At 38.7% G+C, this 15808-nt stretch overlaps 1 protein-coding gene across 4 annotated transcripts in view; it reads right to left on the bottom strand.

The window, feature by feature from the left end:
* The window catches only part of NFKB1 (nuclear factor kappa B subunit 1), a 159354-nt gene that overhangs the window by 12837 nt on the left and 130709 nt on the right, over positions 1-15808 (bottom strand). For all 4 annotated transcript variants that reach the window (XM_027853362.1, XM_027853360.1, XM_027853361.1 and 1 more), the window contains 6 exons: positions 15369-15512; positions 14480-14566; positions 12762-12950; positions 11177-11318; positions 7665-7779; positions 490-691 (listed from right to left, as the gene is read on the bottom strand). In XM_027853362.1, coding sequence (XP_027709163.1) covers positions 490-691; positions 7665-7779; positions 11177-11318; positions 12762-12950; positions 14480-14566; positions 15369-15512 — 879 coding nt within the window. The remainder of the gene's footprint in view (positions 1-489; positions 692-7664; positions 7780-11176; positions 11319-12761; positions 12951-14479; positions 14567-15368; positions 15513-15808) is intronic.

Here is a 15808-nt window from a genome sequence, read left to right as displayed (position 1 = left end):
AAGTCACCAGAGGATGATGGTAGCCTTGGTGGAAAATCCCCAAAGATCAGTTGCAGAGTTTAGAAAACCCCTTTCTCCTTCCACTCCTTAATGGTCCAAGGTCCAAGCTCTTCTACAGAACTGACATAAATTTATCCCTCTTGCAACACTGTCTGGTTCCTTTTCTGCTGTTTTCCTTCTCTGATGGACAAAATACGGCCATTTGTTGAAATGATAACCTTTCATTCACCTTTCTTTGGTTATATCTTAGCTGTTTCTTTTGCCACCTAACACATGCCAAATTCCCTTTAAAAGCATTAATTCAACAACAACAAGCAATAGAAAGTTATGAGATGATGAAAAGTAGGGTTAGGTGAGGACCCACATTTATTACATGACCATCTACTTCAGCTACAGAAGCAACTACAAAAACTACAGTAGCTACCAAAGAAACGTTAACAAAATCAACCGTTCATTTTGACAGAAAGCCAATGTGATTTTTTTTCCTACCTTCACCATTGGGGTGATCGATAAGTGGTGATATCTTTTTGTGCTTTAGTAATATGCTCAGAATTCTGTCATCTCCTTCCTTTGCAGCTAAGTGTAAAACTGAGTTCCCCAGGCGGTCAGGAAGGCTCACGTCGGCTCCAGCCCTCAGCAGGTCCTCTACCACATCTTCCTGCTTGGTGATGACTGCTAAGTGCAAGGGAGTCTGGAAATGGTATGGAAAGGAGGCAAAATCCATGTCAGATAAATGGAGAAAAGAAGAAAACCTTTACTATTTCTACAATGTTATCAGAGCTAGAAGAGGTCCAGGATTCTTATTCCTATAGCCACTTGGAAGTTACTGTCTGACCTATGGCAAATTTCTCCCTCCCTTTCAGAAGGATGAGAAAATCCATCTACCAATGCAGACTGGCACTTCTTCAATTAATAGTATTATAGAAGGTATCCTAAAGGCCTTTAGTGCAGTTTACTCAAAAAGGCACTAAGACTTTTAGGACACTTTGTAAATTATAGGGTTACTAAATATAGGCATATTTATGGAAGAACATGGAACACATTCTTTAATTAGGGTTGTGTTCATACTTTTATTGTCACAATGAATTTTTTAAAAATTTCCATTAAAATAGGTCAGGATGACAGATTTAGAATAGAAAGGGATCTAGTCAAACCCCTTCATTTTATTTTATTTTATTTTCAGAGAGGCAATTGGGGTTAAGTGACTTGGCCAGCTAGTAAGTGAGACCACATTTGAACTCAGGTCCTCCTGACTCCAGGGCCACTGCACCACCTAGCTGCCCCAACCCCTTTGTTTTAAAAACAAGGAATCCAAGATCTAGAGAATTTAAAGGTTTTGACTAAAATCACACAGTAACAGAGCCAGGATTTGAACCCAGTTTCTCTGACATCAATCAGTGCTCATTCCACTGTGTTGTTCAATTGTGTTTGACTCTTCATGACCCAATTTGGGGTTTTCTTGGAATAGATACTGAAGTGGTTTCGCCATTTCCTTCTCTAGCTCATCTGACAGATGAAGAAACTGAGGCAATCAGGGTTAAGGGACTTGCCCAGGGTCATACAGCTAGCAAGTGTCTGAAGCTAGTTTTGAACTCAAGGAGATGAGTCTTCTTGACTCCAGGCACTACACAGTGTGCCACCCAGCTGCCCAGTCATTCCACTGTTCTTCACCGATATCTGAATTCCTTTCTAGCAGGGACTTGTTCTTGGTCAATATTTTTACTTGTCAACAACTCTACTCAAAACTTTGAGCCTTATGTAGGCCCTCTATTGGCTGTCCTTCATAAGGTCCCTATAGCTAGAACCTCCTAGTTAAGCAATGTGCTCTTATTCACTGCAAACCTTGGTGTAAAAAAAAAAAAAAAAAAAGCAATTTTCTCTATCAAGATGAGTCATCTGCTTTCTGTCTCTCTTAAGCCAAATCCAAACTGCCGCTTTGGAGCAACGAATTCTTCCACTGCAGGTGGCTAAGGAACTTTCTTGGACCCTGGCAGGGGAGAGGCTCACTGGATATTGGAATAGTCAAGCCACTGACACCTCGCAGGGGCCCAATGGATTTCCCATCTATTAAGTGTTGATAGGAAGTTTTGAAAACTTTATATGAAGTGAAACAGGGGATAAAAAAAGACACCTTAAAAGAAAAAAGCAAGATAGTCAACAAAAGCAACTTGGTTCTAAAAAAGTGAGATCCCTGATAAGAGAACAGCAATATTTTATTTTTATACAAATGAGAGTGTTTCACAGAACAGCACGGAGCAATCTGCCCTGGCTAGCAACGCCTGTTTGCATACTTTCCCCTTCATTGGGCCGTTACGGGCTGTGATTCCACCATAAGGCCGGCTAACAGCATCCTGCCTACGTCACAGATTATGCTATATGTGTTTAGTGGGGGGAGGAAAGCTGACTCTTTCCAGGGCCAGGTGTTTGAGATTATTCAGAGTGATAGAGTCCCAGCATTTCTCTATGGTTTAATTACATTAATTATCACGGCTACCATAAACTAATAAGGAAGCATCTTTGCTTTAGAGTACCTTAAAAAAAAAAGTTGTGAGTTGTCTGATTGAGTTAGTAACTAACCTTTGCAATTATTCAATAAACTCAATTCAATAAACATTTATTAAGCAAGTCCCTACTATGTGCCAGGCGTCGTGCTTAGTGCTGGAAGTTGAGTAAAATATTAATGATAATTGATATTTATATCACATGGTAAGATTTGCCTTATGTTTACAACAGCCCTTTGGGGTAAGTACTACACCTGTCACAGCTAGGTGATGCAGTGAATAGAGCTCAGGGCCTGGAATCAGGAAGACCTGAGTTTAAATCCAGCTTCAGATATTTCCTAGCTGTGTGTCATTCAATATCTGTCAGCCTCAGTTTCCTCAGCTCTAAAATGGGATAATAATAGTTCCTGCCTTCTAAGTTGTGAGGATCAAATGAGATAATATTTGTAAAGGCTTTCATACAGTGAATGGAACAGAGTTGGCACTTAATAAATGCTTGCTTTCTTCCTTCCCTGTAAGGTTTCTTTTCCCCCTTTATTTCTTTGGGTTTTTAATTAGGAGAAGGGAAGGTCAGCAACAGCTTTGCCCAAAATGGGAGGGGGTGGGGGCACGACAAATTTTTTAGATGGACAAAGATAAGAGAAGGAAGTTTGAAAGGAAGTGTAAACAAGCTAGCCAGTTTTGAAAGTATTTTGTAGGAAAAAAATGATATGAAACAAGGGATTTACAGTTTCACACAGAATACTTTTTTGTATCTCATGTGTATGGAAATGCCAGGGTTTTTTGGAGTCCAAGTTCAGAATAAAAAGAATTTTTTAAATAAAAAGGCACTTTGAGAAGTCAAAGATCTTTCTGCTGTTATGACTTACGCTTATGATAATATTTATTATATTTACACTTATGACAATACCAGCCGTCTAAGGTAGGCCATGCTTATTTTATGGAGGAGAAGGTAGAGAAGCAAGATGAGTTAGCCAAGATCTCCTTGTCAAATAAGTGATGTGAGCCAGGAATAGCATCCCTTCCACAACTCACTGGGGCTCTGATTATGTATGGCCCCATCCACCCCTTTCTTCAGCATGGAGCTGCTCTGGAATAACTTAGTGAGATGCTGTTGGCAACTATGAGGCCCAGTGGATAAAGCACAGGACTTAGAGTCAGAAAGACCTGAGTTCAAATCCTACTGCAGATTCTTATGAGCTATGTGACCCTCAGCAAGTCACCTAGTTCTTCTGTTCCTCAGTTTCCTCACCTGTAAAAGGGGACAATAATCCCAGGATGGTTATAAGGATCAAATGAGTAACTTATGTGGAGCACTTCGCAAACATCAAAGCACCCTATAAATGCTAGCTATCATTATCATTATTATTATAAATATCACTTGCTTCAAAATGGCTCATGCTTGATTGCTTTTAACCCAATTTAGTGAAAATTTTGCTCTTTTGTAATATATGTGTCTTTAAGGGTTAAAAAAGAACAGCTTCCCCCCAATTATGTGGACTTCATCAATGGGTGGTAACAGCTGTGCACAGGCCCGGGCTTGGATTACTTGCTACATTACTGAGTCTTTATGGCACTTGGAGTCATGAGACTGGATCTGAATGTCAAATATGTGACCTTGGACAATCTCCCTGAGCCTCAGTTTCCTCATCTGTAAAATGAAGGAGTTGAACTCAGTGACCTCTGAGGTTTCTTCCAGCACCTGAGTTATGATGAGGTTAATACACAACACGGGTCAGGGTAGAATGAAAGCCCCAGGTAAAATGGTCTATAAAATTATGATTTTATAGCTCATTTGGGGTGTTTGCTATTCTATCTTCTGCTGCTTGCTCTTTAGCCCATTCACCATTCACAGACAATGATCAGATCTCCCTTGGAAATGGGAGGAATATGATGCTGCCATTTTTCATCAAGTATATTTTTTTTAATAAAAAAAAAAGGCTGGTTGAAAGAAGCTGTTGAAATTAGGGTCAAAAACGATAAGCAGAGATTGCCTGTATATTGACTGGAATACTTCAGGGACCTGTCCGTGGAGGCATTTACCGCTTTTCCTCCCAATGGATGGGACTTTTTGAGTTTCTATGGCCTAATAATTCATCATTCTGCAGCCAATGTGGTGATGAGCAGCTCCAAACTTAGGTTTGTTTTTAGAGGACAAGTGCCTAGCTTGTCTCTGGGACCACGCTTAAAGCCCCTCCAAATTATCAGGCCTGGGACACGCTGGTATGACCTCTAAGAACCCTGGGGTCCTTCCATCATACAATCTATAGGATAAATTCTAATAATTTGTATTATATTTGTTCCCCAAAATAACTGGGGGTTAGATAACTCTCTCAAAAACATTCCCTTCCAGGAGTATATCTGCTATTTTCTTGATCTATGGATTTTATTTAAAATTAAATTGTTTTTAAATTAACACAATTTTTCTCCCTCTGATCCCTCTCTCCCAACAATGAATTGGGAAAAAGTCCTTATAATACATATGCATAGTTAATCAAAACAAATTCCCTCCTTGACCAGTGCTTAGCATGGTACCCAGCACATAACAGGTGGTTAATAAATCTTCCCGACTGGCCACAAAAATGTGACTTGCAAATTTTTGAATCTCAGAATTATACATCTTAATTACAGAAAAAATAAGAAAGGATTTTTGGTGGTGATGGAGAATAGTGCCTTAATTAATCCCTAATTTAGGGAAATGTATTTTGAAAAAGTTAAGATAAAAAGACATTACTGCAACCTGGTCCCCCCCTCCCAGCCATGTTACTGAAAGAATTAAGTATACCTATTCCCATCAAGGTTGGTGGTTACTGGATAATCCTTAAAAGAGGCAGAATTGAATTTGCTTAATCAGTCATAATATAGAAGTTGAGGCAGCTAGATGGCTCAGTGGCTTGAGCACTGGGCCTGGAGTCAGGAAGACCTGAGTTTAGATCTCGCCTCAGATACTCACTAGCTGTGGGACCCAGCCAAATGGCAGAGATGTTTCCAAAAGAAAATCTAAAATGAGGCTATCACCAAAGCCCTGACTACATGTGAACCTTCCTACAAATTATGCGTCATGGACCAATGGAGAATCCCCTACTTCAGCCTCCTTTCTGTGTCATAAGAGCCCAGTTCCTTTATTGGTTTCAGTAAAAGAAAAGAATATGATGAGAATATGATAGAAAGAATAGGATGAGAAATCAGGAGTGCAGAACCTTTTGCCTTTCAAGAATCAATGACTCATCACAGGGGAAAAATAAATTACTTGAGAGACACACAAGTAACTTAATAGATTTTTGTTGTTTTAAAATAGAGAGTTTTTTAAAATTAAGAACTGAGAACTTCATTAAATCAGTACAACAAAAACAACAACAAAAATCCTTACTTAATATTCTACCTCAGAGTGAAGGCCTTACCTAGACTAAGGAAATATTTGGGCAAAAGGAAACATAAAGCTTAGACAACCGGAAAAAGTAAAAGAAAAGTGAGGAACAGATAAGAAAGAGGGGAGAAGAAAGACAACAAAGGAAAATATGAGGGATGGGTGTGGGGAGAAGGCAGCCTCAGGGTAGAGAAAGATAAAAGGAGAAGGAAGAGAATGGAAGAGACAGCTTGACGTGAAGAGAAGGTCACGATCTGAAGGGTGCCCTCTCTTCAATGAAGACCTAGACACAGAGGGATGGGTGGTGTTTTGTTCTCTGCGGATGGAGGGAACAATCATACCAACAGACCGACAGACTGTTCAAAGTAGGCCCCATTTGCAATGTTGTCAAAATAGATCCATTCATTCTCCAGCTGGTGTCTCTAGCATTCACTCGTGCAGTGGAAGCTGTGTCCTACGTACAATTTGTACTGTTTTTTTTTTAATATTTCTTGTACCAATATGATTTTATTACCTCAGATACAGAGACTTAAATAAAGATTTCAGAATAACTGTCATTTATGTAAAATACTGTTGTGTTGTAACCAAATTATTCAAGTGGGAAATAAAGTTTTCTTAAAGGGGAAAAAAAAAAAAAGAAAATTATTGGCTTTGGAAACCTTGTAAGATACTCCTCACTTAATTTCTAGGGTGCTAAAATATCTTATGGGCTTCTCTTTTCCTCTCCCTTGGTCCCTTTTTCCTTTTCTACTTTTTGAAACACACCTCCTGAAATCATCTGATTTTGTCAGTTAAGTTACAATTTGAAGCACTCCTTTTTAGAGCCCTAAATATTTTTTATCTTTTGTGTACATTTATTCTGGACTTTCAATAAAATGTTTTTTCCCTGCAATAATCTTTAGGCTTCTTATGTATAGCTGACTCTTGTATTTTCTTCTTCTTTCATAGAGGAAGCAGTAAGAAAAGTACAAAGAACAGATGGGCAGTGACTGCCTTACCTGAAGGTTTTGAATCTAGAGGGATTTGAATTAGTAGTAGAGTATCTTCCCCTGATCTTAGTAAAGCTGTGACACAGTGCATGTAAGACAAGGCGCCTATCATATTTTAGTATATTTCCCTTTTCCAATATTCCAAGGGAAAAAAAACACCCAAATCTGGACTCTTTGGTTTTTTTTCTTTCATTGTTATTGTTCAGTCATTTTTCAGTTGTGTCTGACTTTTCGTGACCCCACTTAGGGTTTTCTTGGCAAAGATACTGGAGTAGTTTGCCTTTTCCTTCTCCAGCTCATTTGACAGATGAGCAAACAGGGTTAAGTGTCTTGCCAGGGTTACATAGCCACTAAGTGTCTGAAGCTGGATATGAACTCAGGAAGATGAGTCTTCCTGATTTCAGGCCTGGCACTTTGCCACTGCACCACGTAGCTGTCCATATCCCTTCATACTAAGATGTTAAAAGTTAACTATGTCACAATTTATATAAGCATAATGGCTCACCCAGAAATAAAAAAGGTTCTTTTTTCATGGAGTTAACAGTCAAATACAGAGGATTTTTAAGATATTATCACTAAAGATTTTTCAAAGCTATGCCACATTTTTTGTAACCACATATAGGGACAAGTGCAAAGAACATGTAATCAATCATTTGTTGCATCAAATTTATTCAAGGGCCTATTATGGCCCATGTTCCATGGCCTGGAAGTTTCTATATTACCTTGTATTCTAGGAAATTTCTTTAGCCAACTTTAAATTTAAAAAAAAAATGCATTTTTTAAATAAAAACTGACATCTCTGCTTACCTGGTAGAGGTCATTTCTCATGTTAATGATGTCATCAGAAACCAAACCAGATATCACTTCTAGAAGGTTCCGTACCAATTCAGCATGAAGATGGATGATTGCTAAGTGTAACACACTAGAATGTAAAGATAGTGACAATAATCAATTAGTGGGGGGGAATCAGTTTAGGAATTTATAGGTTCATAGGTTCATATTTGATGGTCTATAAGGTTCATATTTAATGGTCTATAAGCACCAATTTATTTAGGTTCATATTTAATGGTCTATAAGGTTCATATTTAATGGTCTATGAGCACCAATCAGAGGTTTTCTAAGAAAAAGATGATGTTTGCTCCTGGTGGTCTTGAGATATTATGCTGTAAGATTTCTATCAACACTTGAAACTTGTGGAAGGCATCATGCGTATGAACCATTAAAAATGTCACACTTTCCAAAACTTCCTAAAGAATTTCCACGTGTATTTCAGAGAAGAGATAATTTTCCCTCCATATGGGGATTTCCCTATGGTCAGGAGTTTTAATTTCTCAGTTTTTCCTTGTCATTCATGTGATGGCTCATGGCTACAGGATTCAGATTGTTAATTAGCTAAAAATGAAAAAAGTTTAAGAAAATGAGCCGTGATGTTAGCAGTAAAAGATGTCTGTTGTTTCTGTTATTACAAATCATTCTCTTTGACTGAATCTTAGTTCTCTAACCCAGTGATGATAATGATAGTGATGAGGGAGAGGAGGAATAAAATAATTATTACTACTCTCGTCCTCTACTACAAGACATGGTCATACACACACTGGGGCCTAATTCATTAGGACAGATGCTGCTGCTCTAAATATTCATTCAAATCCCTTCAGACTGGTTGTATAGGTAAGGACAGGCCCTCACCAACTGTTTCCTTCGGGCTCTCTCTACATGCTTAAACACGCCTTATTGTCTGGCTTCCCCTGCTCCTACAGCACACACAACTCTCTGCTTCTCCAGAAACTATTTCTTTTTCTTTTTAAAATTTGTCTTTATTCAGTGGTATAATGAAAACTAAATGTATATGCCAAATAGTGACAGCAAAGAAATAATTATCAAATTCTAAAATTCCTTCCAATCCTTATGATTGTGAAAACATTTTTTTAATCTCATAGGAATCAATTTGTAGACAAGCTCTCAAGTTCTGATTTTTTTCATTCAGCATTATTTCACGCAGACATTTTCATATTTTTGCAGTCACTTTTAGTTAATACAGATTTCTTACTATGATCTCATTAGCTCTGGATTTCCCCTGGAAAATTCACTAGAAAAATGACTATCTTCCTTCACTATTTTCTCTTTGAATTATACATTATTTTGCACTGAAGAATATTTTCTGGTATGTTTTCTGATCTACAGTTATTGTGGCATTAAACATAAAGGTTATATGAATTCTCTTGGGCTGTATAACAATAAGGTCAGTGGATATACCACATCTTTGGTTGCACTGTAAGGAATGAGAACACTGATCTCTGATCGCTGAATACTCAGGGTTATTTGCTTTAAAGATCTGCTTCAGGTTTCATACCAAAGTCAACGGGAAAAAAACCATCTCAGTGATGAAAATGATTTCAGTAGATTTTAGTCAAAGTACTTGGCTTGTGACAATTCATTACAGGCCTCTAAGCCTGTCAGAAGACCATGATGAAAGAACTCTCTGGATCATTTTCAAAGAGAGCTCATGGGGATTGGCCAGGTATGATGGGGACAAAGTTTAAAACTACAGTAAGAGCAGAAATGTAAAGCTTGGTGCATAGGAATCACTGACAGATGTTATCACCATGACGTGAACCAAACACCATGACTAGGTGGAAACCAAAGGAAACACTTAAATATGAAAAAAAAAAAGCAGACTTACCACAATTAATTAAGGTATACAGAAGAAAGCAATCATTACAACAGAATATAGCTACTTATTAAGTCAACAAACGTTTATTAACTTGCTATGTTTATTATGTTTATTAACTATGCTATTTATATACTTGCTAAGTGCCAAGCTCTATGCTAAACTCTGGGAATGCACAGAAAGGCCAAAGACAGTCCTTGCTCACAATCTAATGGGAAGATGATATTCAAATGACCGTGTACAAACAAGACCTTTACAGGATAAACTGGGGATAACCACAGAGAGAAGGCACTAAGTGGGAGTGGGAAAAGCTTTTTGTAGAAGGTGAAAGTTTAACTGGGAATTCAGGAGGCAGAGATGAGGAGGGAGAGAATTCCAGGCATGAGGTACAGCCAGCAAAAATGCAAGGAATATTTTGTGTAAGGAACAGGCTGTCCACGAAGGGTACGTGAAGAAAAGTAAGGTGGAAGAAGACTGGAAAGGTGTGTGTGGGGGGGGGGGGGGGGGGTGGGGGGATTATAAAGGGCTTTAAACACAAAACAGAGAACTTTGTATTTGGTCTTGGGGGTAATAGGGAGCTACTGCAGCTTACTAAAGGAGGGAGGAGGGTGATGTAGTCAGACCAGTGGCTTTAGGAAGATCAGCTCTCTGTAGCCTTTTGAAGAATGTTTCAGTGCAAACTCTGTCTAAGGAGAACAGTACGTGGTTAGACTAAAAAGAAGTTTCCATAGATAAGGGGAATAAAAAGACACCAACGAGGGCAAAGTGGAGTTGAAGATACTGCAAGCAGTAGATAAAAGAGAAGAATGACCTGAAGAAAAGTGGGTGACCTGGGCATGGAAAATTCTACAAAAGGAAACTCTGCCTCTGCCCCCAGGGATCTGTTCAGAGGCTGAGCTAAGCAGAACACCCGCACTGGAGACTACGGCGTTTGAAGGCTTGTCGTTGTCAAGGACCATTACAAAAAAAAAAAATCTGAGGAACCCAGATACTCATTCAACCTTGGGCTAAATGGATGACCTCACCACGCCTCCTTTCTGGGACCTGCTTGGAAGCAACGTGTGGGTTGGTGAGCACTCTGCCAATAACCAACACAACACAAGAGGCAAGAATTTCCATTGAGGACTGGACCTCTATATAATCCATCTCAGTTCTCCTTCCCAGCAGGCTGCACTATCTCAGACATTTCTATGAAGGGATGATGAAGAAGAAGGCCATCCCAGCTAGAGAAGAGTGAGGCAGCTGATTTGACAGAACCCCCTGGACTTCTTTAAATCTAGACAGCCAAGTGGTTCAATGGCTAGAACACTGAACATGGAGTCAGGAAGATCTGAGTTTAAATCCTGCCTCAGATACTTACTAGCTGCATGACCCTGGGCAAGTCACTTAACCTCTCAGCCTCAGTTTCCTCATCTATAAAATGTGGGGAATATACCTTCCAGGGTCATTGTGAGGATAAAATGACATAATATTGATAAGGTGCTTAGCAAATTTTAAAGCATTATACAACGTTGGCTATTATTACAGTTGTTATCTGGATGTTTCAGAATGGCCCAACCCCGGCAGTCATTTGATAGCTTAGTGCAACCCTTGCCATCTCCAGGCCTGCTCTCCTCCTCCAACTCCTTGTTCTATATACAGTCCCACTTACTTGTCCCCATTGTCATCCTGCACCGCAGTAAGATGGCGCTGGACAGCTAGCAACATCTTCACATCGCCAGTCACTGCATAGTCAAAGAGAGCACTGGCATGCCGTTTAGCAAGCTGCATGGCCTTCTCTAGGAACAGGTCACCTGCAAGGTAGTCATCCGTCTTCTTCAAAGAACTGACAGTAACAGTCATACTGCAATATCTTATGCCTATTTGTTACAGGGAATTATACCGCTTGACCAAAGATCAACATGCAAAAATCAATTAGCTCACTTTCTCTCTGAGATGTGCATTGTTTTGTTTGAAAAGATTTGGGGGCTTACATTAGAAGCATGGGAGTCTGAGAATTCAATCTAGTGTTTAGTAAAGGGGAAAAAAATACTGGATGAGAGAAGCAGAGAGATCTGCCTGCTTAAGAAGAAATGAGCAAACTACCATTTTGATCTTAATGCTTCCACTCTTGATGAGGACCCTCAGCCTAAAAACCCAAGCCATCCTGGGCTCTGATTGAGATGGATAATCAATGCCTTAGTGCATTTAACATTTCACTGGATTCTGTCAGCAGCGATGGCAGATTTGTTATAAATTAAAGGTTAAAGTTACAGCTCTTTGGGAAAAAAATAGGGTTCGCCCCCCCACACCCAGAAAATAGGGAAGAAAGGGATAGCCTAGCAAACACATGTAATTGATCCACCTTTGGAAGACAGTTTCCATGAGCCATTAGTGTTTTTACGGCTTACTTCCTCTTGGCAAATAGCCTAGAAATATCACAGATTATCTGAGCAGTTCTCAGTATTTTCAGCAGAGGGCAGAAATAATCATGTAACTAATTCATCTACAAAATGGTACGGGAGAAGGCCAGGAGAAACTGTTTAGCCTGTCTTGTTTTCAGACAAACCTTCACCTGAGCCTCGGTGAGAATTCCGAGGATGTTTGGCCTGGAGAAAACTTGGGGGCTGGGGGGAAGGAGGAGTGTAGAAATAAGGTGGGCATCTACAAGTGTGCTTGGGCCCAGAAAGTAGACCTGGGAGTGACAAACAGAAGCTGCAGACAGGAAGATTTAGGTTTGATATAAGAATCAGAGCTCTCCAACGTGCATCCAGGCTACTTTGGGAGGGAGTCTCCCATCCCTGGAGGTCTTTGTTCAGAGTCTGGGTTACTGCCTTTTGAGATGTTGGATTTTCCAGGTTAGAATAAAAACGACCTCTGAGATTCCTTCCTGATTCCAGATTGTGTGCTTTGTTTATAAGACACATCAGTGGGTTACTAAAGAAGGTGAGGGGGAAATCTTCTCTGAAGCTTTTAAAAATCAGGATAGACACACATCCTTCTGGTATGTATTATCTGAGGCAGTTGTATTTGTAAAAAAATAACTGATGATGGTGGAATAGAAAAAAGACCTAACATGCATGCTCTATACTGTGTCCCTAGAGCATAAAATTCTACAAGGCATACTATGTTAGGCATTAATATGTCAGGTTTATCTTAGCATTAAAAAACAACCCAGACACCCTTTTAATCAGCTTCAGGAAATACCTTGCTATGTAGAAGCTCCAATAAAGATTAATCATTTACTTATCACTCACCCTGTAACCTACAATCATCCTCCTCCACTCCTACTGTGCACGTCAAAGTAACCTCATCTTCCCCAGTGACTCTGGACTTATCTTCTTGCTCTGTGGTTTGCAGTATTTTCCCAGAAAGATCTGCAGAGTGCCTGTTATCTCTACTGTCACAGCCTTCATGGCCTTGCTCAGATGAGGAGTCTAGGGTTTCTAAAAATAATGAATAAAGATCAGCTGGTTCTCAGTCTAATCAACTCCCCCCACTATAATATGATGTTAAGAAGGGCCCAACAGTACATGATAGGACTCCACTGAAAATGGAGAAGAAAAAAGTTATTTTAAGATGTTTAAAAAATGCTTATGAAAAAAATGTTTTTCAATAATTTTCAAATTTTCACTTTTTTGATTTTTAAAATTAAACCATCTGTTATTTTAAGAGGTTAAAAGTTTCTACTAATTGGAAATGAACTTTTTTAAGTTTAAAAAATTATATGCAAAGAAGTCTATGGGGAATCTTTTTTTGTTCTTTGTGTATTTAACTATTCATGTTTGTTGATGATTAAGTTCATAATAAAAAAATTTTAAAAAAGAAAAAAAAATTAAAGTCTGGATAATTTTCTTTCTCCCTTATTGTACACTGATAGAATTCAGGGCAGCTAGGTGGCACAGTAAATACAGTACTGGGCTTGGAGTCAGGAAGACCTCAGTTCAAATCTGGCCTCAGATATTTACTAGCTGTGTGACCCTGGGCAAGTCACTTAACCCTGTTTGCCTCAGTTTCCTCATCTGTAAAGGAACTGGAGAAGGAAATGGCAAACCACTCCAGTATCTTTGTTAAGAAAACTCCAAAAGGGGTCATGAAGAGTCAGACACAGCTGAAATGACTGAACAACAACAAGCAGTTCACAAAGTGTAGCCCAATAGATCTCTGGAGGTCCCCAAGGCCCTTTCAGAGGGTCTGCAAGGGCAAATATATTTTCATAATAAGACTAAAATATTAATTTCCTGATAAATATTCATTTTACAACTATATCTGCAGGGGGTTGGATTTTCTTCACATATTTCAAGACAACATATTGCAGCAGATTGACAGCAGAAAGCCACTTTTCTTTTACTAAGCCAGACATAAGAGAAATTTGAGAAAAAAAAACATTCTTCTCAATAAAATTTTTTTGTTCTGGAAAACAGTTTTTTTTTTCAAAAAATGTTATTTATGTTAACATGTCATGGGTTTGTTATTATTTTAAATGAATTAATAAATATTTTAAATTGATCAGTTTTAACTTGTAATACAGAAAGTGCTGATAGGCAGAACCTGCATAAATAACTGATGATCACTTTTGAATCCTCAATAATTTTAAAAGATTGTAAATTTTAATTTTTAAAATTTAACTTTTAAACTTCAAGAAGATCATAAAATTTAAATTTTAAAAGAGATTGTAAAATAATTTTAAAAGAATGTAAAGGGGTCCAAAATACAAAAAGTTTGAGAACCACTGTTGTGAAGGTATATATTGGCCTACGTGGCTTCAGGGTCCCCTCCCACTCTATAAATGTGTGACTTCAATAGAACTTTTAGCAAAATATAGTGTTCATTTGTGTTCCCTTAATTCTTCAAGATGTGAGTAGAAAACTTATTATTGCGGTAAAACTATAAACACCTTTCTTCTTTTGGTGTTTGTGGATTATTTTTTTGTTGGTATTCTTCCTTTAACATTACAAAACCCAGCATTCATTACCATGTTTCATCCCAGCATTAGATTTGGTTGTGCCAGGATGGAAGGGAATTCCTCCATAAGAAAATCCATAAGGAGCAAAGCCATACCCTAAAAAAGCAAAGGAAATAAAAGATGTGCCATTAGAATTTTTTTTAATCAAAAGTCAACAATGACATCTCTCCTCCACTACCAACAGGGCTCATTCTTGGGATGAATATGTGTCTCTACCATAAATCAGAAAGCTCCAGAAATGTTGGAGGAGGAGCGGGCATTGCCAATAGATTTCCACTTCTACAAAATTTCTGATCTTTCACTGTTCCATTAACTAGGAGATGTGTGACCACTGGGCACCTCCCAGGCTTCTATTTCTCCGTGCATAAAACAGAGATGATCATACTGGCACTATCTACTTCATGGGGTTGTTGTGAAAAAAACAGAAAAAATTAACTGCAAGCTACCTTTCCTTGGGGGTTATGTGTGTGTATGTTTTGGGGAGTGTGTGTGACCCATTTCTCGAATAATTAAGAAGACATGTTAATAGTAGGTTATGATAGCCCTAACTCAAATATCTTTGGTTTAAAGGAAGGTCTAAGACATTGCATGGGGAATACAAGACAATACTGAATGAGATTCAGATTGCCACAATCAATTTAACCAACAGCCTTATTTTGTAGGAAAAGAACATTTTACTCCAAGCAAATACGATGAGTCCAACTACAGGCTTAATATTAACTACATGCCTAAAATTAGATCTCATCAAAAGGAAAAACACATTCAGGTATGTACTGAAAAACAGCACTGCTTCTAGATCACATACGGGTTTTCTATAAGCTGGAGGGGGAGAGAAGGGATGGGCAAATGTGGTCTCCATGCAAACTGATAATATGGAGATGCTGGATGGTATTCTTACCTGGGCCGCCAGTTCCACTCCCACTGCCTCCACCGCCACCACCAAACATCCCTCCTCCTCCTGCTCCAGGGCCACTCCCTCCACCAAAACTATCTGAAAAATTAGGCATGAGTTTTTGTCGTTTTCTTTGGACTTCTTCTTTATCTGTATTGAGAGAGAGAGAGAGAGAGGGAGAAAGAGAGAGAGAGAGAGAGAGAAAGAGAGAGAGAGAGAGAGAAAGAAGGCAGAAGAGAAACCAGAGGGGAAAAAAAAGATTGAATTCGTTGATACCAGGACCCACAAAGAGAATATCAACACTGAATATATTTTTAAACACTTTAAAGGGAAATTGAAAGTACTTACAGAGAAGAGACACTAGATTTCAAGAAGCACTGTATTAGCACTTCCAAAGCGTAACCAAATTGTGCAACAGACACAGTGATACCACAAGAAAGGACACA

The sequence above is a fragment of the Vombatus ursinus genome, unplaced genomic scaffold (assembly GCF_900497805.2).
Source record: "Vombatus ursinus unplaced genomic scaffold, bare-nosed wombat genome assembly UNPS02009975.1, whole genome shotgun sequence".
NCBI lineage: Eukaryota > Metazoa > Chordata > Mammalia > Diprotodontia > Vombatidae > Vombatus > Vombatus ursinus.
This window is presented reverse-complemented; position numbering and strand designations above follow the sequence as displayed.